We start from the raw sequence: 22,157 nt of genomic DNA, 5'->3' as shown, positions 1-22,157 counted from the left end.
CAAATCGAAGATATTCGCTCGTTGCAGTTTCAATGAATTGTTAAAGAAATACGATTGGACGATCTATTCGAGTCCAGTGCGCTTGTAATTCCATTGACGTAAAATGACGAGCATCGTTTCAGATATAATCGCCGAGTATTAAACGAAATAAATACTACGCAACGAACACTATACTTCACTTTTCTATCATTTACATCTCTCCTCCCACTCTATCTTCTTGATGAACGAAAAAACACGTACTCACATATTTCATGAAGATTACCGAAACAGTCGGTAATGATTTATTAAATAGAATTCGTTCCAACGATATTCGAAAAAATGGTAATGATGTATAGAAGGAAATGATCGTAAAAATAATCGGTCTTCGATATACACGTTAATCGCTCCGACTCGAAATTGCCAATTTCCACGTAAGTCTATCACATGGCATTAATAGCGCTCATTCCATGGTCAAATCGGAAAGGTTAGTATACCGCTTCGTGAAGCAGCCGTATTGAGCCGAACTGAACCGAGTGTATAGATACAGGTTGAGTAAGTGAAAGTGAGGTTAGGTTGGTAACATCACGTGGTGCACCACGGGGTCCAAACGAGGTTAATCGAGAGACTCGAGGACCGAGCGCCGGCGCAACCAATGAACACAAATGCGTGCTTACAGCACTATGTTTTTTTTATTTTTAACAGCATTTATACATTGTTTCGACGAACGTTCGTTCTCCACGCTTATCTTCTCACAGTCTCCGTCAACCAACGGCACGAATAATTAAAACAATCGAAGGAAAATTCCGACGTCACGTCGAAAGTACACTCGTGCTCCAAAAGAAAATATCGGGTGACCACGATCAAAGTCAATGCAAACGCGCAGAAAAAAAAACGTGTTTCGTATTCGTTCGACTGCCGCCAGTCAGCGCTGAAGTAGTATTTGCGCGAATTTTGAAGAAAAGCAAGAATTCGTGTTCCGGGAGACGATAAAGTGAGGGGAGAGGGGGCGGTGTATCGAGCCCGCGTCAAAAAGAGCATTCTAAAGATATTCGCGCGTCGTAAAGTAGTGAGAAATCGTATCGATACTTACCAATCAATGGAAAGATACTAGGTTGATCGAGTAACGACTTGAGGCTGTTTTCAACGAGGATGGGAGAGGAACGGTCCTTGTCACTCATTTCACGCACTGCGCCACGAAGCCGCACGTTCCGAGGGTAACACACGCACACACTCCGTTCGTACACACGAAACACCGCACGGGAGAGCGAGCGATAGGTATACAGATGGGCTTATATGCGTGCACGCGACTTGCAAGTGTATACGTGGAGCAGAAACGGCACACGCGGATAACGTGTAATAACAGCGAGCGCGACGATGGGAACGATGTGCCTCCCGTGGGACACAATTGAATGACGTTCTTCCAGACCGGCAGAGAGAAAAGGCGCCCGCACCCGAACCTCTCACCTCGTCACGCTGTTTCTACTATCACCCGAGACGGTCGCGGCCCGTTCGAACACTCTGGCCACGTTAAAATAAACGCGGAGCGCTACCCTGTGCACGGTGCTCTTGAAAATCAATCTAAAAGTGGCTCGGCTGGTGGCGCAATCTCCTGGCTACCCACTGGACCGACTCGCGAACAAGTGAACGACGCCTGCCGTACTGATAACGAATACTGTCTTTACTTTTGCCTTATCGCAATGCGCGCGCATTCATTCACCCTGCCCCTTCCCTCCCCTTGGACGTGGCGCCCATCGTCGTCACTTCTTCACCACGATCAGCGATTCTCGTGAAATCTGCGATCACGTTTCTTTAGTCTTTCTTTATGTTACATTATTCTCGCTCGACGATAACGTTTCGGAACGAACTACGGACCTTTGAGGGCACGAACCATAGAAAGGTTGATTTGTTTTATCATTTTTCATTTCATTCATTTACTGCCAGTTTTTCTCAGATTTAACGTAACACGCAAATCAACTTGAAAATGTCGTTCAAGCTTTTCTTTAAATTAAACGATCGTTTTCTCGCCAATTCCTTTAGAATTATTTCTAAAGTCTTAAAGGGTTTCAGGATTGGTTATTTCTCGTCAAGTAATTTGTTACCAGAAACTAAAAGAATGGTTAGGAAATACATGATAACCAATGTAAACAACGCAAAAACGTAATATAATGAACTAAAATTGTTTTGTCTAACTTTGTGTGTATGAAACTTGGTTTGAGATACGTGTATGCCTATAAATGCATAACAGATTAAATAAACTTGGTTATGATACTCAACCATATGATTAATCATTATCGGAGCAAAAGTAATTTTATTTTTGATTAAGAAATCTCTCGTTCACTGTATACTGAATATTTTATAAGTCATTCATTATGTACAGATCTATGAAAATTAAAGCAAATTACACTTTATGATAAATTAATAACATGTCAAAACTAGCAAATATAAATTGAACACAAAGTCTTAAACATTAAAATTAATTTTTAATGCCTGCAAATTATTCTAGTTAAAAATATTTTTGAGTAACACAAGAACAGAAAATGTTTCGTTGAAAATATCTGCATATAGATCCTTCGCTTAAATGAAAAGAAATCTTTTTTTAATAATGATGTCAACATTCTTGTAATACGCTTAATATCATATTGTACTTTTGGAATTAGCATAATTTAATAGTATTTGTGATTCTTGTAAATATAAATGCTTAATACAAACTTTACAAATGTTTCGCACCTAGCTAACACGAATCATGTATTTCTTTTTCAATAGATAAACCATTTCCTACACTCGCATATATATCACTTTCCTAATAAGGTTTTGAACAAATTTATTAACCTTTACCGTTAATAAAATTCCTGTAGGAGCACGAAAGCAAATCTTTTAAGATAAATCATGCATCGGTTACGTTAACTCTTTCTCTAAATATTTTTCACAGAAAGCAAAATGCAAAATTAATGCGTAGTAATTTGAATGAAATATGTACAAAAAAAATTGCATTATACGAGTTCTCGAGTGCGTTCATCATTCAGTCAATTCATTCTTTAAGTTTCATCGGATACATTCTCCAGACCTACTTTTCTTTTCAAATCAGTTTACACAGTCGCATAACCACTTAAACCCAAACGCTGAGAGACTCAGACGTAGTCTGAGAAGTGGAGAAGCTGTTTCGATGCTGTTTGAAGAGAGCTTGAATTTCAGCTGGGGTCGAAGACCATCTGCGATGTCTTGCTTTCTCTAAAGGTACTTCGGGTAGGCCAACTTCTGTGTGACAACCTCTGATAGGTGAAATTGGCAGAGCACTAGGTAAACCAATCTCTTGAAACGAACACATAGAAGAAAACCCACTTTCATCCTCGACGCTGCTGACACTGGCTGCTGGTTTCGATTTCGATGATCTTTCCTTAGTCTTTTTCTCAATTTTCCTGGTGCACTTATTTGGCGTAGAAGTTGGCGTGAACATGAACATACCGTCAAGCTCTCGCAATGAAACATTTAAAAAATTATTTGTCGGAAGACCGTCCTCTTCCTCGGTAGTTTTACTGCTTCCCGAATTCAGCGAGGTCGCATCGATCGATCTCCTAACACCCGGAAGAAGATTTTGCAAATTTCGATCAACCTCGACGACATTCAACGATTTCAAGAAACAGGTACTGCTATCATTGTCCGTACTACTTGATTCGTTCCCGCGGTCGCTGCTGGGACGTCTGGTGTAACTAGTAGTCTCCTGCAAGGTGGTAGAGTTTACAAAACTATTGTTCTGTAACGAGATCGACATCTCGTTATGATGGTTGTTGTGACGATGGTGATCCTCCGGCGAAGGAGAGGAGTTGTTATTTTCGATCGACGAGATTCTGGCCAGATCGGGCTCCCTCATCGCTAACAATGACTGAACGGTTCTCATTAAACTGTAACAATTGATTCATGAGATTTTAATGCTGCTGGCTGGGCACGAATAGGCTAAATAGGACTCGAATTAATGTACACATACCTAAACGCTTCCTGGGACAGTTTCTCCGGCGGCACGTCGTTCAGATCCAGCTCCACTTGTTTTGGTTTTCTGTAAACACCTTCGTACGTCTTATTGAGATCCTGTGTTTTGTTACGCGGCGGCGTACAGTGCACAGGATCGTTCCTACGCAGAACGGACCAAGTGAACTCGCGAAAGCCGGTGTTGCACGGCGAGATTTGCGTGATGGATTTCGCCCTCGTGAAACGAGAGGAATCCGAGGAGGAGGATGACGACGCCGAGATGACACGGTGTGGCGACGAGTCCGCGTGTACAGCGTGCACGCTTCGACTACGAGGAACACGTCCAGTCGAACCTTTGTCCTTAAGATTATTCTTGTCGTGAAGAATATCCAAGCTTTTACGGGCTCGATCCAAGAAACGCACCACTTGTTCCATCAAGGAACGATACATGTGCCTGTTCGCCTCTATCTGAAATTTTTACGAGAAAACAGATCGTAAAGTTACATTTACATCGATATTTCCAAATTATTTTGTCTCCGTCGTGAAAATGAACGTCAACAGGATATTAGTTCTAATTTGGCAATTATTATCACGATTCTTGATTCAGTGTTGTCGAGTTTCGAATTCTCAGAGCTTGTGTCTGGGATGACAGAGTAATATCCAAGTAATGTTAGGTCTACTGAAAAGTTTGGGTCGCTTTTTATTCGACAAATTGTTATAAGTTAGTTCTACCATTTAAATAAAATTTTACATACCAGGATATTTAAAACGAAACTTTTTCTTAGAAGACTTTATTTTTGGCAAAATCGATTTTAGAGATTAAAAAAGGTTCGCGCGCACCTGATCCAAGTTTCGATCGATATAAACCGGATCTCATTCCACTTCATATTAGTCACATTGAAGAAGTAGTTTACGCTAAAGATAGTGAAAGTATTCTGCAGTTAAAAGAAAAAAAAAAATCATACAGGCCTTCGAATGACTGAAGTGTGAGAACGCGTTAACGTTTCGAGCGTCTCGTCCGACCAACCAGGCGAAACCATATTGTATTTTGCAACGGAGTGATCGTCATTCCGAACAGTGTTGGCCAAAAATTTTATTCGATACGTTCGACTCACTTTTGTGTAAGAATAATTTGTCACGCGCTTAATTTCCCGTAAAATTCGTACCTCGCGTGAACAAACACAGAGATAAAGCGTTATCTCAGCAGTTTTCGGCGTGGAACGAAGAGGATTAAATAATCGGAACAAGGTAATCTGGTCGAGGGCATTGCCAGTTTCCCCTTGTAAGTCGTGTAAGTTAAACGATCGTTATTCGCGATTACATACAAACCTGTTTTAGCTGCCATTGCAAAGTTTCAATCTGCGTCTGAAGGAAAACACTGTCGATTACTTGTACGTGAGGCACTTGATTCGATGTTAGGGCGGTCTGTAATCTTCGGTTCTCTTCTATTAGCGACTTGCATTGCTGCAACACAACAACAAAAGCATCGATAAGCAACAACATCTTAGAAAACTGCGAATCTTAATTCTAACGTCAATGATACATCGTAACGTAGGAACATAAATCATAAGGAACAATTTAAAATTAAAAAATAATTTATAATAAAAATTTCGCGAGTAGTTGTAATTTTTTTCTTTCATCATTCGTGTTAATGAAATTTATTATTTAAGTTTGACTCGATAAAGGCTATGATACTCGTGGTCGAAACATCGTTAGTGTTCGTGCAATTAATTTATTTGACCGCCTATTAATTAAACTTCTAGATCGACGTTGTCGTTTTAGAAGTTACCGAAAGTAAAGCAAATTTTGTTATTACGATTCCTAATGTATTTACCGTTACCACGAAAAGTATGCTACTTCCGAACAACTTTCCTGAATGTAATAATTATTTTCGTGGAGGAAAGAAGCGCAATGTATGCACGCGTTCATACAGGGTTTCACCTCGCGTAGGAGATTTTCACACGGTGGAGTGAACACAAAACCGACGTTAGCAGAGCGTATACTTATTTTATTGTACAACAAACACTGCTTTTCCAATAGCAACGGGTCTCGCTGAAAATAATACTTTATATCGTTGAATAATATTTTCCATCAGCCGCCATTTTACAGCGTTACATTTCGTATTATCGGATTAAAAGGAGAAAGAAAACTGTGCTTTTGAAAATAATTAAAAAATTGAAAGTGAATCAAATTGCAGAAACGAAAGTAATTCTTAATACCGTGGTATCTATAGCGAATTTTTGAAACGAATGTTGGGAATAAAAAGACACAGTGTATATTTTACACTGTATTACTTGTATGAGCAATTCTTAAAATATGAGTGTTTTGAAGAACTTGAAGACTTTTACAGTACTCGAAGTGGTTGAGAAATATTGTATATAAAAATGGACTAGAACTCGGAAATTAATTAGTGTAAACTTAATACATGTAGATTATTGTGAAATTTTAGCTCGTGTAATATTACCAGGTTACAAAATTATTAATGAACCCTCAATTTGAGGCAGTCGATCGTATCGTATACAATGTACAGGTTTTAATTTTGTACTATTTATCTGGTACATAGAGTTGCTGTATTCTTCTATATTTTTTAACCTGTTTGTTGGAATGTTTTTTTGAGAGAAATTGTATGTAAAGAATAATAAGTTTAGTCTTAGATTTCTTTGTTAAATAATTCAACTGTATTAACGCTATTATAGATCTGTTGTATATTATTATTGTATACCGAGAGTTTGAAATTTCTACATTACTCGAAGAGAAAGTTCTCATGGAAAGTATGATTTTTGTTCTTTAATTCAGAGTTTACTTGCGTATAATACAGCTTTTGCAAATAACGAAATATAAAACTGATTGTACGAAAGGGAAATATTTGAATCGCTGGGAAGGGTGACATGCTGCTTTTTTAGAACGTTTACCCTAAATAAATCGTAATATTAATATCATTAATATCATTGAAAATACTTCAAATAACTAGCACATCATTGAAATATAAATATTTCTAATAATTTGAACAAATGTCGAGGGTAACCCAGAACGCCTTAAAAACTTATTAAACTCATAATTTGCATAATACGAGCAGCGTGAAAAGTTATTGAACTTCTCAAGGCAGCGTGTTATTCGTTTGAATTGCGATAGAAGGTGGAGAATGAAGTTCTTCACAAACAGTCACGAATTTTAGCTATTCCAATCACGAGACCATTATCGAACAAACAATTATACGCCGAACAGTTATACGAGTTACCGATCGAACCTTTTCTAAGAGCGTAGGAATCGTACAATGCACACCTTCGAACGATGGGTCCCCCCTCGCGAATGAACATTTGCATTTTTCCTTTTTCTTTTCGGTGTTCGTCGTAAAGACGGGCATAAAGAACTCCGAAGAAACACGAGGTTTCTGACATTTCCATACAATGACGGGAAAAATACGGTACGAGTTGCGAGATATCCGGCGATGGGCCATGGTTGATAACGAAGTCAGGACGCGAGATGTCGAAAGAATCGTGCGTTCATCGTTCGAATCGGTCTCCGGCGTTCAGCTATCGCCGTTATAAAAATGGCAAACAGATACAGTAAACAGCGGAATTTAACGTGCACGTAACATTTTTACGAAAATAATATTTTATCTAACGTCTGAGTATAGAACGTAAAAATGGAAGATACGCGATAGATCCTGACTTACGTTTTCTCGATCTACGTCGTTTTGCACTTACGTCGTTCCTAGTCGCGACACGATAGACGTTTCTTTAAACAATTAAATTCGTGTTCATGCGCTTCACTTTGTTTATTTTATAATTATAATGCCCCTTAATTTGATACAACATTAATATGTACATATGTATACACGTGTACGTTATGTTTACCCTCGACCCTGAAATTAGTACATAAGTTCAAGGTGTGTCTGTGTATCATATACAATGCTTTGGACTTTCTATGGGAAATATTAAATTCCATCAAATTTTTCTCGTGGAATCAATTTTTTCAAAGACTTGCTTTACTAAAAACTCATTATTTTGATGGTGGTTCAATGCTCGAGGAAGAAGATGAAGCATAAGGCTTACGATTAGATGAGCTCGATCACTATCGCGTTAACATGTTTGGACTCGTTGTTAACAACTTTCAGAAAAATGGTAAAGACATTTGTGGACATTTTTTGAAGGTTCTGCTTGAATTTTTGTAAATGTCTAGACATTTTCTATTGGGCTCAAATTTGAGTTTCCAATAGTCCAGTCTAAGATTTTTAATGGTGTAACCAATTTTTCACAATTTCCACAATATACTAACTAGTATAATATTGTTTCCCACAAAATCTTTTCTAAATTGTGTTTATTAACGTATTGGATCATTAAACCATCGATTAGACAAATGAATCTACGTCATAGGATGTAACATACCGCTACACCATAATGGAACCACCATCGAATTTAATTGTTTGTTTAACGCAGTGAAAAAAATGACTTGTAGACGTCCATCCAAAGAAAATTGATTTATTTAACTTTTATCTGACCATTTGTTGATATTTTACATTCTTCTTAAAACTCGAAGGAGTCAAAATTGATTGTTGTTGAGTTCGGACAAAAGTCTGTGCTGAAAGATTCGTAGAATGAATTGGAGAAGAAGGGCAATGAGTTTTGCGTGACTGTCAATATTATTGCGTTTACAAGAGATTACGTCGTGACTGGCTGGTATCTACCAGATCTGTTAAGATAGGCTAAATGTGCCAAATATTAGGAGAGTGAGCAGTTGGAAAAGTGCTGTTATTTGTAAAAGATTATGTCGAAATCGATGGAGATCAACAGTAGCAAACCGTTGCACGATAGTATTACTAATATTAAAATATGAATTTCTTGCGAGCAAAGAAAAATGCATGCCAGATTTCACACAATATGCATTAAATATTGAAAAGCTTCTTTCAATTAAATCGAAACAGCAATTAAGAGATTCTATTAATTTAAAAGCTGATTATTTGATTATAATATGCAATACAGCAACGTAAATATAGTGTGTTTAAATATGGATAGAAAATTATGAATTCGTCAACAATTATAGATTAAAATAAAAATTACTGTCGAAATATTAATATAAGATTCTTTGTATTTCGGATGATTTTAATATAAAAGTCAGAAAATTTAAAGAAATAATAATAGATTCGATATAAAAATATAGCTAAATATTCATTTAAAATTATAATGTATTGCAGATTCCATTAGTGTTTTTCTTTTGTACTCGTTACGGTGATTAACTTAGCTATTTAGATTTACATTATTCTAGACATTCGCTCTACTAATTCCTCCCGTATATGTTTTGAGGCATACTTTGCACATGTTTCTGTTTTAGAGTATAACTGCTACTGTCCTCCATTTTATTTTTTTTTGTCATTCAACGCACTGAGTCAATTTTATCGATTACTTTCCATTTCGTTACTTAAACCTAATATAGAATGTAATTGATAATAAGTAACTTGTAGTCATAAAATGTAAAATAACTGCTGTCTTTGCCAGAAGCTGCGACATGCTCGTGAAAAGATAATGGCGGAGCGCAAGAATCATAGATACATTCCCTGATCAGATATTAATTAACAATTTCTAGTTGACGCAAATATTATCGAGGACCATTTTATGTAGGGAATAATATAAAAATTAAGACACTCCAAATTACATTATAACAAAATCTACATCTTCGTTCAAAAATCAGACAAATATTAGATTTAAGTGATGCAATTTACCTTCTCTGAAAATCAAAATAAAGAAAGGTGATCGATGTACTAGTTCGAATAATAAAACTCCGGTAAAAGTTCACTAAATTTGGAGGTTTACTGTGATCATTTGAAACCTGATTGCTCGACGATCGAAATTTAGTAGGACGATTACCGATTACTCGTTAATTAGTTTGGTGTTTCATGAATAAATAATCGGCCAGGTCGCGCTGTCGTTTTGTTCCGCAAAATACGCACCGTCGTTCGAATAATTATGAACGGTACTGTATCTGTATGGTGACGACCATTAGTACAAAGAGCCAGCCGGTGTGTACAAGTAGAAACGAAGGAATACTGAATAATTCAGGCAGTGACCGTAGCGAGTGACGTCATGATAGTATTCAGCCGGTGGACGGTTCAAGCTGAGCGACCATGCGGAACCCCATCCGCTTGGGACCCCACTAAAAATTTCAGCTTTCCGTACAAATTCCCTTATGCGGCTCGATACTGTAGGAAACCCGTGGAGGTCAGCGCGAAGAAACCATACGCAAAACGTTGTTTAACGGATTACGTCACCATTACGGCCAAAAACACCCAAACCATTTATTTAACATTAAACTTATACAAAAAAAACAAATGTACATTCGTCGTCCCTCTCGAGCAACATGTTTTTTCAATTAGTATACATATGTATATTCTTAGGTCGATTTATTACAATCGAAGTCCTTGCAACAAGAGAAATCCATTTTTGATACGTAAGATACGTATTTAAAAAAATATGGATCGTTTGATGCATGTTTCATGCAAAATTCGATACAAAATGAGTTATTACAAATTTTGAACTTGCACCCATTATGATAATGACACAAAAGCAGAAGAATAATGTCATTTTTTTTATGTTTAAACTTCCAACATATTTTCCCCATATTTAAAAAGCAACGATAAATCGATAAATTGTGTTTAAAAGGAAGCAGCCATTTTTTGCATGGTTATTACGCGGGGAATATGTGTTTTTTAATTACTGTTATTTTTGTTAATGTTTAGGAAAGCTATAATGTGTAGGAACAGTTTGTTTTTTTAGTTTATTTAGAGCTGTTAAAAATGGAGTTGCATCTCTGCGACTGCAAGGTCTTCGATTCAGTTCTGAGAGTATCATCAGTGGCGGATTTAGAATCGTCGGAACCTGAAGCTAATTGCTCCGCGAGGCCTTTCCTTTTCTAAAATGTTTTATGAAACGCATGCACCGTTATTAACACTTTGACTGCCATACTGGTCACTAGTAGGCACTTCAAACTCACAGTGTGTTGCAACGTTGTTTGCAATGGAAAAACTTTAATATCAGTAAAATTGTAACGTTACTTTAATTAAAACATACTGTAAAATAACAGGTGCACCATTGAACTATCGAACATATCTATGTTTCACGCTAGAATTTGATCTAATGACGAGGACATGTTCGGTCATGAAAAAATGAAACATTCTTAATGAAAAGAATTCTGTTTACTTTTTAAATATAGACCAAAAACATGAAATCCGGTAAAAAAGAGTAATAGTTCTTTTTTCATTCAAATTCTAAACAACATATAAAAGATTGATGTCTAAACTAAATTATAAATAAATTGATAATAAGTTTCTCTTTAAATTGATCGCTGTGATTGAACGAATGATCACTTCTTTGTTAAATAAGACAAACAATGCTTACTACGAGTCTAATTTAAATCGTAGGGTTAATACCTAGATGACGATGTGTACAGAGGCATGGAAAAGCATTAGACCACAACATTTTCCTGTAATAATTTCTAAATACGAAATTGCGCAAGTAATTTCTTCGAGCACAAGTACTGCCTCGTATTAATGTATTAGTGCACGAAGATAATAAATCTCTGACAACACTGTAACGATATATATTTACGTAAAGAATTTTCCTCTCGTTAGTTCGGGATCGAAATTACTGGAGTTAATAACACTCACGTAACTTGTAAAACGCATCCATACACATTTAGAAAAACGTATTTATGATATCATTATTCGTACAGCAAGTCTTCAACTCTCTTTTTCAATTGTCTCTCCCCGTGTTTTTTTTATTAAATAAATCTCTTTTGCCATTGATAACGCGAAGATTCAAGCACGAAGGCAAAATGAAGATCGTTGTCAATATGTATCATAATTCTGCTGAATATGAATGTGTGCAAAGAATCGCGTTGAAAGCAGCTCTCGGTGCAAATAAAAAATTAGATTTACCAACATATATTACAAACTATGATTAGATTTTAATGCATTCATTCCAGCTTTCGAGTGATAATTTTTTCAGCAATTTCATGTAACGGAATCGTACTTCAACTTTTTATGTTTATGCAACGTAGTGATCTTCAAACTTTTTAAAACGCGCTTTCCTAAGTAGAAGCTCAGAATTTTCCCGAATAAATCAAAAATAAATAACTGTAAATTCGTGTTAGGTAAATAAAAACAAAAATTTTGATTATAGAATAAAACATTTGATTTGAAGGAATAGACAAAATATTTAACTGTTAAATTAAATAAACGTTACGGATACAGAAATTGCTACACATTGGTGTTATTGGTTAGGTCTATTTCACCAAAATTTGTTGACGTTCTAATAGAGATGGAAAAATTTTTCTTTCGAATATAGAATAAAAATGTTGGATTCACACGTAAACGAATTTTTATCCACAACATTTCTGGTCAAAATATTGGTTCGAATGATTCGTTAATGGGTTCTAATTTATGAATGAAACGTTTGCGTATCAATTTAAAATTTACATTCGTTATTAATTTGGCCAACTGTGATACTGATTGCAACCGATCGCGTGGTAACTGTTTCTGGTTTTCACGCAATAATTTGAACAAATGTTAAGGATGACTCGACGCGTTTCTAGGAGCATTTGGCCGTAACGGAAAGGCATGAAAAACTCGGTGGGCGCTCGAGGCGTTAAAAGACACAGGTGCACATCCGGCCGGTGAAATCGGAAACACGATACGATAGACGAAATATGTGACAGAATGAAGTTATAAAAGAAGAGGGCGCCGGAGGTGGGGAGACAAATGCATTAAGGGGTGATTCCAAAATGGCAGTCCGCCGCCGAATTTATTTTTGGTGCATTCCAGTCAAACGGACAGAGAGGTCCCCGCGAGCTAACGCGCAGACGATGTTTCGCTAGGAAGATCCGTGGCTCGTCTTGTTGGAATACTGAAATTATTCTTTCTCCCCTCCTCTCCTCCCCCCCCCCTCTCTTTCCTGTACCGTCCCCTTTTCTGTCATTTTCTTCTCCTCCCTTTTCGCTATGCTCTCTTTCCGTTTCCGCTCCCGCTGCCTATTCGAAGCAGCCGTCGCAATGTTTTTCCCGATAAACGGACAACGATTTCATGCATTCGCGATCGCGTCTGCGTAAAATTATTAAAACAAATATGCGCGTCGTAATTCACCGCGAATTTCAGTAGCAACGCCTCGAAGACTTTTATCGGGACTGTTTTAGCACGGACCGTGAATCGTTTGATCGTTAATACGACCACTCTGTTGCATCAATGCGCGGAATGATGTGGAGTATGTTCGAAAATGTCTGGATCTGAATTGCTAATGTTTACCGCATCGTGCACGTTAACGCGAACGTACGCGTTTTTGGTTCGCAGGATTAATAAATTTCACGGAGAGAAAGATGCTCGGGACGGTATATTATAAATATTATGCATAACGTTTATGTTAGTCTATGTTTTTTGCATCTAACATGTAGATTGCTAACAGTTACCTTACTGGATACTTTCAACTATATCGTGTAATATTCTCAAGTAAATCGTCATGAAAAATGAACAAGTTCATTAATACGATTTTCTTGTTATATCAGAATGCAAAATAATGTAACGCTATCTTCGAACAGAGTTCGCATTTTAATTGCAAATCTTTACTGCACGGTATAGGTTAATGCAAATACGTGAGTTTCTGATTCACTGAGTAAATGAATATCAATTAATGATAGCTCTCTATCAAGTTTTTAAGTAGATCAAACTTTTCTTAGAAACTCAGAAATCTTCAAGTCAACTCGGTTCTACGATCACTCACATCGAACTAGCATACACAGTGCAATGAATAATTATAAACTCAACCATATTTCTACATTTATCACAATGTTCTTTGGGTGTTTTAAATACTTGTAAAAAGTATAAACTCAATATTAATTTTCACTACTTTTAATTTGGTAGATATCTAGCGAATTTTCCTTCATATTTTTGCCAGTGAGAAACATTGTCGATTAGGCTGTTTAAATTTCGTTTAGGATATCTGCCCAAGCGGACACTATTTCTGTTTGAAGATCAATAATATTGTCAATTGGTGGCTTTCTCGCAAGAATACCCCGAACTATTAAAACTACTTTCTCGTAGAGGAAATTGTATGGATAGAAGCACTATCCAGCTGGAAAATGAGCTTGTCATCTTCTGTTAATGTTCTAAAGAGCAACAAATAATTCTTTAACACCTTATTCTCTCTTCTTCCTTTTCTAACAATGATCGAAGCCATCAGGCACATCCAAATTCCATGCTCACCGTACACTTCCTTTTCAAACATATTGTTTAGAATTCCAAACATTATTTATTGCAGGATTCCTTTAATAAACGTTCTTTATTTTTCAAGCGTTAATAGCACGAAGGCTTAAGACCGTCTAAATCACTTAATTACACCGAATTTGACAACCACGTCCAACTTTACCATCTTACTGGCTCACTCGACAATAGAAATTGGCATGTAATAAAGCCATTACGCGACGTGGACACTTTAATTAGTTTTTCAGGGGTACCTTAGGCCCAGATACCTGTACCCTCGACATCGTGGCCAACTACTCCCGTATGCACCCATGATGACTATAGTTTAGGGAGAACTGGCCCACGAGGGATCGACAAGCGATGGTTTGTCGATTAAGTAACCCCCAATTATCGGATTTTATATATTCAATACCTTATCAATCACACCACACTGGCTACTGGTGAACGTAATTCTATTTCTGTAGATGAGTACCTGTAGTAACTTTAATGTTAAATATCTCGAAACCTATAAATCGTCTACGCCCAAAACCGGGTAACAATCGATTCAATAGCTTAATATCGTTGAGCAAAGCTCATCAAAAAGTGAGTGTCAGGCCTCGGGACCTCTTTTTGTAAGTATCGATACTATGAGATCTAAAAATTAGGTCAAATTAAGAAAAATCGACAGGGGGTAGGTGCCTAAATTTTTCGACGAAAAAAAAAATTTCAAATCGTTCAGAAAAAATTATATTTAGTTATAGGGATCAATTGCAAGCATTTTTGGTGAATAGACATACCCCCAAAATCCTACCCATTTTCGAGAAAAAAATTCGAGAAGGTGTGAAATTTTTCGACGAAATTGAAAAGTTTCAAATCGTTATAAAAAAATTATATTTCGTTGAAGGGATCAATTACAAGCATTTTTGGTGAATAAACATACCCTCGAAATCCTACGCATTTTCGAGAAAAAAATTCGAGAAGGTCTGAAATTTTTCGACAAAATTAAAAAATTTCAAATCGTTCTGGAAAAATTATTCTCGGTTGCAGGGGTCAATTGCAATCATTTTTGGTGAATAGACATACCCCCGAAATCTTACGTACTTTCGAGAAAAAAATTCGAGAAGGTGTGAAATTTTTCGACGAAATTAAAAAATTTCAAATCATACTAAAAAAATTATATTTAGTTGTAGGGATCAATTACAAGCATTTTTGGTAAATAGACATACCTCCGAAATCCTACGTACTTTCGAGAAAAAAATTCGAGAAGGTGTGAAATTTTTCGACGAAATTAACAAATTTCAAATCATACTAAAAAAATTATATTTAGTTGTAGGGATCAATTGCAATAATTTTTGGTGAATAGATGTACCCCCGAAATCCTACCCATTCTCGAGAAAAAAATTCGAGAAGGTGTGAAATTTTTAGACGAAATTAAAAAATTTCAAATCATTCTAAAAAAATTATATTTAGTTATAGGGATCAATTACAAGCATTTTTGGTAAATAGACATACCCTCGAAATCCTGCGCATTTTCGAGAAAAAAATTCTAGTAGGTGTGAAATCAACAAATTTCAAATCATTCTGGAAAAATTATTTTTGGTCGCGGGGGTCAATTACAATCCCATTAAAATTTTTCCCATAGTTGGCCGAACTCCCTGTATGTTACTATTTATTTCCATATCAATATTACTCACTTAACAAAATAAAATAAATTATAAAATCAAAACTACTGTTTCCCCAAGTTTCCACGTAGTTCATCGTGAAATAATTTTCAAAAATTGCGAAAAAATGCTCAATAACATCGTTAATATGATTGCTCTATTATATCGAAATATAAAAGAATGCTCTGTTCGAATGTTAACACGAGCATTTGAATTTTTGACGGGAATATCGAACCGAAAGAACTTTAAATGAACAATGAAGCTTTTTAAATTAATGTGCAGGCTCACGTACCGCGCACACGCAACGAATCGCACTCGTCGAGCATCGAATCGTCGCATTTCCACATTAATATAATACTCGCGTAAAATGTAATTTCCGCGCACAATAAGATGTAGCGACAACGCTCGCGTTGAATACTGATTACAGGAACGATGAATCACAAATCGCTACTTTGTCACGATCGATGAATTTAACACTGTAATTAATGATAACACTTTCCAGTCGCGCTTTCTTTTTCACGATCGAGCGTTTTTTTCATGGAGGAACTACTCGAGCGACTAGCTTAGAATTTCGGTGAGAAATGCATTCTTTGGCAAACCAAAAAATAAGAGATTTAAAAAAAAACAACAGAGAATACTATTAATGTGTATGATTCGATGCTCCTTAAACTTAAAAACTTGAAATTAATATGTTGTTATGTAGTAAACTGAACGTCTCCATCATTGTTAATGTTTGTAAACACTATCTTCACAACATCTAAATTGTTCAAAAAGATGAACAAACTTTAAAGTCGATTTTCTCGAAACTGAAGCCCCGAATAAAGAAATTTGTTCCTTATTTTTTCACGTAAAATCAACCCTTGCTCGGTTGTACTACGAATTACGAGCCACTCTGTATATAAAATAAAACTCTATTTCGTTATATGTATAGGACGGTCGAAAAAGCAAAGCTGGAAGAGACCAAAGTAACGGATATGCAGTAAACAGTGCGAAAATCGAGCGACAGCGTTATTAGACAATGACGACAAAGAATGCCGGATGTAAACCGTGAGAATGATTTTTCAGTGACACTGCAGGAGCCTCGCGTCTTATGTGTTTCGTGCATAAACGCGATCTCAGTCCGCTGCCGGGCAATTACGGTGCTACTCGTTTCTTACCGCTAATCAGTTAATTAACGGTAGCAGACCGATCGGAGTGCATCGAGAATCGCTAAAAGAAAGTGGAAGGAGAATACAATGTCGTATTATTGTTTCGTTGAATTTACGTAAAACAATTAATCGAAAAAAAGGAAAAATGTTCGCACGATGCAACTTCGAGATTTTCATGACAAACGAGAGTAAATTAGAGAGAATCTCACGGGGGTCCAGAAAAAGTTCAACTAATTATCAGCTAAATATATGTTTTACGAGAAATTTAAAAATAATTTTCAAGATCTTATCTAACAATTATCTTTATATATGATCTGTTGCAAGCAAAATGGTTCAGCTTACTATCGATTTATTGAAAATAAATTTATAAAAAATCACTGCTAGAGTTGGGAGATTATAGCTCCAACGTTAGTGTCAATGATTGCATCTGTCTATCGTTCGAATAAAATTTTTCTCTAGCCGGCAATTTTGTTTTTGGATTTTAAACGAGCCTTTTTCTGTTCTACGGCCATTTAGCCGGTTGCCCCGGGACGATCATCCGGCAAACGCCCTACGGGGTTTCGTTTCATGGAAATTCGATGCACTCCTCTCCTTTTTAGCTGCGGGGCTGAAACGCGGCCTCGGGTCCAAAACATTTCTTTCGAGAAACGGAAGGATCGTGAAACGTAGAATTGCCGGTGGAGAGAGAGAAGGAGAGATTCAGTGGTGCAGAAAATACGTTCGTCTGGTCGACCGAAGGAAATTGCAGCCGGCGAACTTTCCTCGGATGCATCGACGATAGTTTCTAGCATCGCGCGCGTAAAAACCTTCCATCGACCGCGGCTTATACATTTTCATTGATATACGTTCAATAAAACGCGAAACGATACAGCGGGCACGGCCCGTGGAACGTCGATTTCTACGGACGAAGCGTAATTCCATATCCTCGCGAAACATACCTGAAAACCCCCATTTGCACGGTATTTAAATTCCACGACTCCGATATAACCCATTAAACGCCCAATCAACACTGACGTTCATTTTCTATATGTTGTGTTTAAAAATATAGGAAGCTATACACATTCGAAACAGACCCGAGTATTATACAAATAAATAAAATAATTTTCCATTTTATTTACTATTTCATCAATTATTCAAATATGTTCTCAAATACTCTTTAATTCTACAATGTAGATTTCCATATATTGTTTCATGCAGGAATACAAGTTCAGAACACATTATTGAATGATGAATACAAAAAAGACATTCAAACGATTGATTCAAGAATTCTTATTAAACTTTCCTAATTTTAATTAGAATAAAATAAATAATTCTCAGGTAAAATTATTTGTTATTTTATTTAAATGAAATTAAATAAAATAAGTTAATATATATTAATAGTAAATATATAATTATTATTTATGATAATAAAAACAGCAAAGTATTTGAAATAATCTGACTATTTCAAATAAAATATGGCGAGACCTGATTTGGAATTCTATTAGTTATTTGAAATACCAAAAGTATGTAAAAAGCTATCAATATTGTATTTAATTTGTAACTCTTCAAACAAGAATGGCGAATTGTTCATTAATCGTCTTCCCCATATCAAGATATTTTTATTTTTCAATCTATGAATTGTTTTGGTGCCATTATAATTTACACTATATAATAATTATGAACAGAGATATTTTATCAGCAAATACTCTGGTCGAACGTTCGCATAATACAGATTCTGCTGTATGAAAATATTTCGGGTTGCCTCACGATACCAGTAACGTTTTAAAAATATCAAACGACCCGAACGAAAAATCCGGAACGAGGCGAACCACGCGTCAGGAACGTGTTAATATTTTGGTGAATTCGTGATCGTGAAAACGAAGGGCTACTCTTTGTCCCCCGCGTGGAACAAATCGAAACGCGCAGAAACGAGGAATGGAATGGAAAAGCGGACAGGAAAGACGCAAAACTGCAATTGAAACGGACCTGCTCCGTAGAAGAAACAAACGTAAAAGAGACCACGAATCGCGCGACTTTCGAAGAAGCTGGAACGTGGAATGCTAGGGATGTAGAAGATGCTCAAGGCCGAACTAGGGACAAAATTAGATTCCACGTCCTCTTTTCCATCTTTTTTGTGATGTTGTAAATTCGTTAGTGGCGAAATCGCGACACAAAGGGAAAAAATAAGACTTTAACGTTCCAGCCACGAAATTCTGTTAACATTTCGTAATGTTATTCCGCGTGTGGCGATTTCATAAACTCTCCTTTTCCATTCGACCCTTTCAATCCCAACCTGGTCATATAGCTAATTTTTTAGTCGCTTCTGTCCCATCGTTAACACTAGAAATATAGTCTACAGTTTAAAAAACAAAGCATTTACATTGAAATACAAATCTTTGTAATATAATATTATGATATTTGAAATAATTCGTCTTAAATTTGAATGAAATTTACTAATAGTTTGAGAAGCAAGAACATTCCATGTAATCTATCGTTCTATCTAACTAATTAGTTTCATCTTAGTACATCATGCAAACATTAGATGTGTTTACTTTATAATAGGTATTTAATATACAAAGTATGTAAGAAAATTTTCTTCTTTTAACTGTGTGAAACATACAAATATGCAAAGTGCCTTGTCATTTTGTCCCACACTGAATGTCTGCTCAATAAGAATGTTTCGTCTTAGCAAAGTCGAACTGGTTGCTTGTTCCAATGAAAATAACAATTTAGATTCACCACGAAGATGTATAATTGGCATTCTATGGAACGTGCGACTGTATTCGAGTTGGCTGGCGTAATTTGCAAAGCTCGAGCTTCCTCGATGGATTTCCTGATTTCCTGATCTCACGAGGATGAGATCGCTCGCGAAGCTTAGTTACAGTTCGAAGTCATACAGATACATCTGTACAACTGTATGTAATATCATACGGCAATAACTTCCACGGTCCAATGATCTTAATATTGAATATCAGATTGTAAAGTACGCCATCGACGTGCAAGAATATTATTTGCATCGAATCTGGCACAAGAAAAGAAGCAAGGTGTTTCAATGACAGAACATTTACAAAAGCATCGAGCCTGAAGAATCTAACGAAATTATGCAAACGTCCGATCGCGTTACACGTAACCCATTAAACAGCAGTGTTCGATTCACAGAACATTCGGAAGAACATATTTTACTATAAATATCGTGTCTCTTTTATGAAAATACGACGCAAATAAAAATATTATACTTGGGAACAATTTACTTGATTTTTTCAGGCTCCTAGAATATTCTAGAATTCTCTTGTATGTTATTATGATTTTTAACTAAAAAGAAATGTTTATAGAAACTCACAGTACAACTGTTTATTAGATACTTCCAGGTGTCCCGTATATGGGGCACGCGATAACTTTGAAAAAGTAAATTCTTTTCAAGGAAAAATTATTCCACCTTCCAATTTTCTTTGATACAACGATCCTTCGTTGTTTCTATTTTATTTCAATTGGAAGATTACGTCGCTCTGGTTGGAAACCCCGTTATTTCTCGTTCTTTTCCAGAGCGTTCGAGAGGCTCCATGGTAGTTAAAATATCATTGCGAGGAATGATCGACGATATAACGATCCACGGTTCATCAATAACCAGCATGGAACGCGTCGAAACGGCCAAAAGAAGTCCGAGCGCAGCGCGAGAGGAACTTTCTTCTAGCCGGGTTGCGCAATTTAGATTAAATCTGCATCCCGATGCTCGAACGAGATCGAGCCGGGACGGCTGGCTCGAACAGCCACGATCCTAACGGGTCGATTGTTCATTTGTTTTAAAACAGGCTACCCTGTATAAATTGTGAAAGGTACGTGGGCAGTGTTTCAAGCCGGTATCATAATGGCGCGATGGCGAAAGGTGCACGCGGATGGAGGAATTAGAATCGCGGGCGGCGCGAAATTCCAGCCGCCTTTTTTCACCAGACAAATGTAAATGGTGAAAAGCATGGGATCAGCCACGGCTTCGACGGGAAGCGTGGGAAAACGACCTCTGAATTCACCTCGTTCTTATGGCTCTTCGTCTCGTCGCGCGTTTAATATCTAATCTCATTTTTTTATCTAACCGCTGGCAAAGAGATATGCGCATAGGTAAACGACGCGGTACGGAATGAAACTATCTTCGAGTTGTTAGGAAGAAACGCCTCTTCTATTCTAAAAAGTCGATTTTTTTTAACTTTCAGGTTTTAGGATTTAAAACACCTGTGATTTGTTCCTCTAAACTCTGCCTATCGTCGTAAGAGTTGTCACAATTTTTGTTGATATTTACGTTATTTTGATGAAAGACTATCTTCGAGTTGTTAGGAAGAAATGGCTCTTCTATTCTAAAAAGTCGATTTTTTTTAACTTTCAGGTTTTAGGATTTAAAACACCTGTGATTTGTTCCTCTAAACTCTAAATATCGTCGTAATAATTGTCACAATTTTTGTTGATATTTACGTTATTCTGATGAAAGATTATCTTCGAGTTGTTAGGAAGAAATGGCTCTTCTATTCTAAAAAGTCGATTTTTTTTAACTTTCAGGTTTTAGGATTTAAAACACCTGTGATTTGTTTCTCTAAACTCTAAATATCGTCGTAAGAGTTGTCACAATTTTTGTTGATATTTACGTTATTTTGATGAAAGACTATCTTCGAGTTGTTAGGAAGAAATGGCTCTTCTATTCTAAAAAGTCGATTTTTCATTTTTAACTTTCATGTTTTAGGATTTAAAACACCTGTGATTTGTTCCTCTAAACTCTGCCTATCGTCGTAAGAGTTGTCACAATTTTTGTTGATATTTACGTTATTTTGATGAAAGACTATCTTCGAGTTGTTAGGAAGAAATGGCTCTTCTATTCTAAAAAGTCGATTTTTTTTAACTTTCAGGTTTTAGGATTTAAAACACCTGTGATTTGTTTCTCTAAACTCTAAATATCGTCGTAATAATTGTCACAATTTTTGTTGATATTTACGTGATTCTGATGAAAGACTATCTTCGAGTTGTTAGGAAGAAATGGCTCTTCTATTCTAAAAAGTCGATTTTTTTTAACTTTCAGGTTTTAGGATATAAAACACCTGTGATTTGTTTCTCTAAACTCTAAATATCGTCGTAAGAGTTGTCACAATTTTTGTTGATATTTACGTTATTTTGATGAAAGACTATCTTCGAGTTGTTAGGAAGAAATGGCTCTTCTATTCTAAA

General features: G+C 36.3%; 1 protein-coding gene across 1 annotated transcript in view; it reads right to left on the bottom strand.

Moving 5' to 3' along the window:
• Window positions 1-2,765: 2,765 nt before the first annotated feature.
• The window catches only part of LOC122399328, a 31,434-nt gene continuing 12,042 nt past the window's right edge, over window positions 2,766-22,157 (bottom strand). The window contains exons 4-6 of the mRNA XM_043399938.1: window positions 5,272-5,406; window positions 3,962-4,410; window positions 2,766-3,878 (exon numbers count right to left, since the gene is read on the bottom strand). Of these exons, the coding sequence (XP_043255873.1) occupies window positions 3,086-3,878; window positions 3,962-4,410; window positions 5,272-5,406 (1,377 nt within the window). The 3' untranslated portion in view covers window positions 2,766-3,085. The remainder of the gene's footprint in view (window positions 3,879-3,961; window positions 4,411-5,271; window positions 5,407-22,157) is intronic.

The sequence above is a fragment of the Colletes gigas genome, unplaced genomic scaffold, assembly GCF_013123115.1.
Source record: "Colletes gigas isolate AHSC1104 unplaced genomic scaffold, ASM1312311v1 Colletes_gigas_Sc00013, whole genome shotgun sequence".
Classification (NCBI taxonomy): domain Eukaryota; kingdom Metazoa; phylum Arthropoda; class Insecta; order Hymenoptera; family Colletidae; genus Colletes; species Colletes gigas.
The sequence above is the reverse complement of the archived record's forward strand: the minus strand, read 5'-3'. Positions and strand labels throughout refer to the sequence as shown.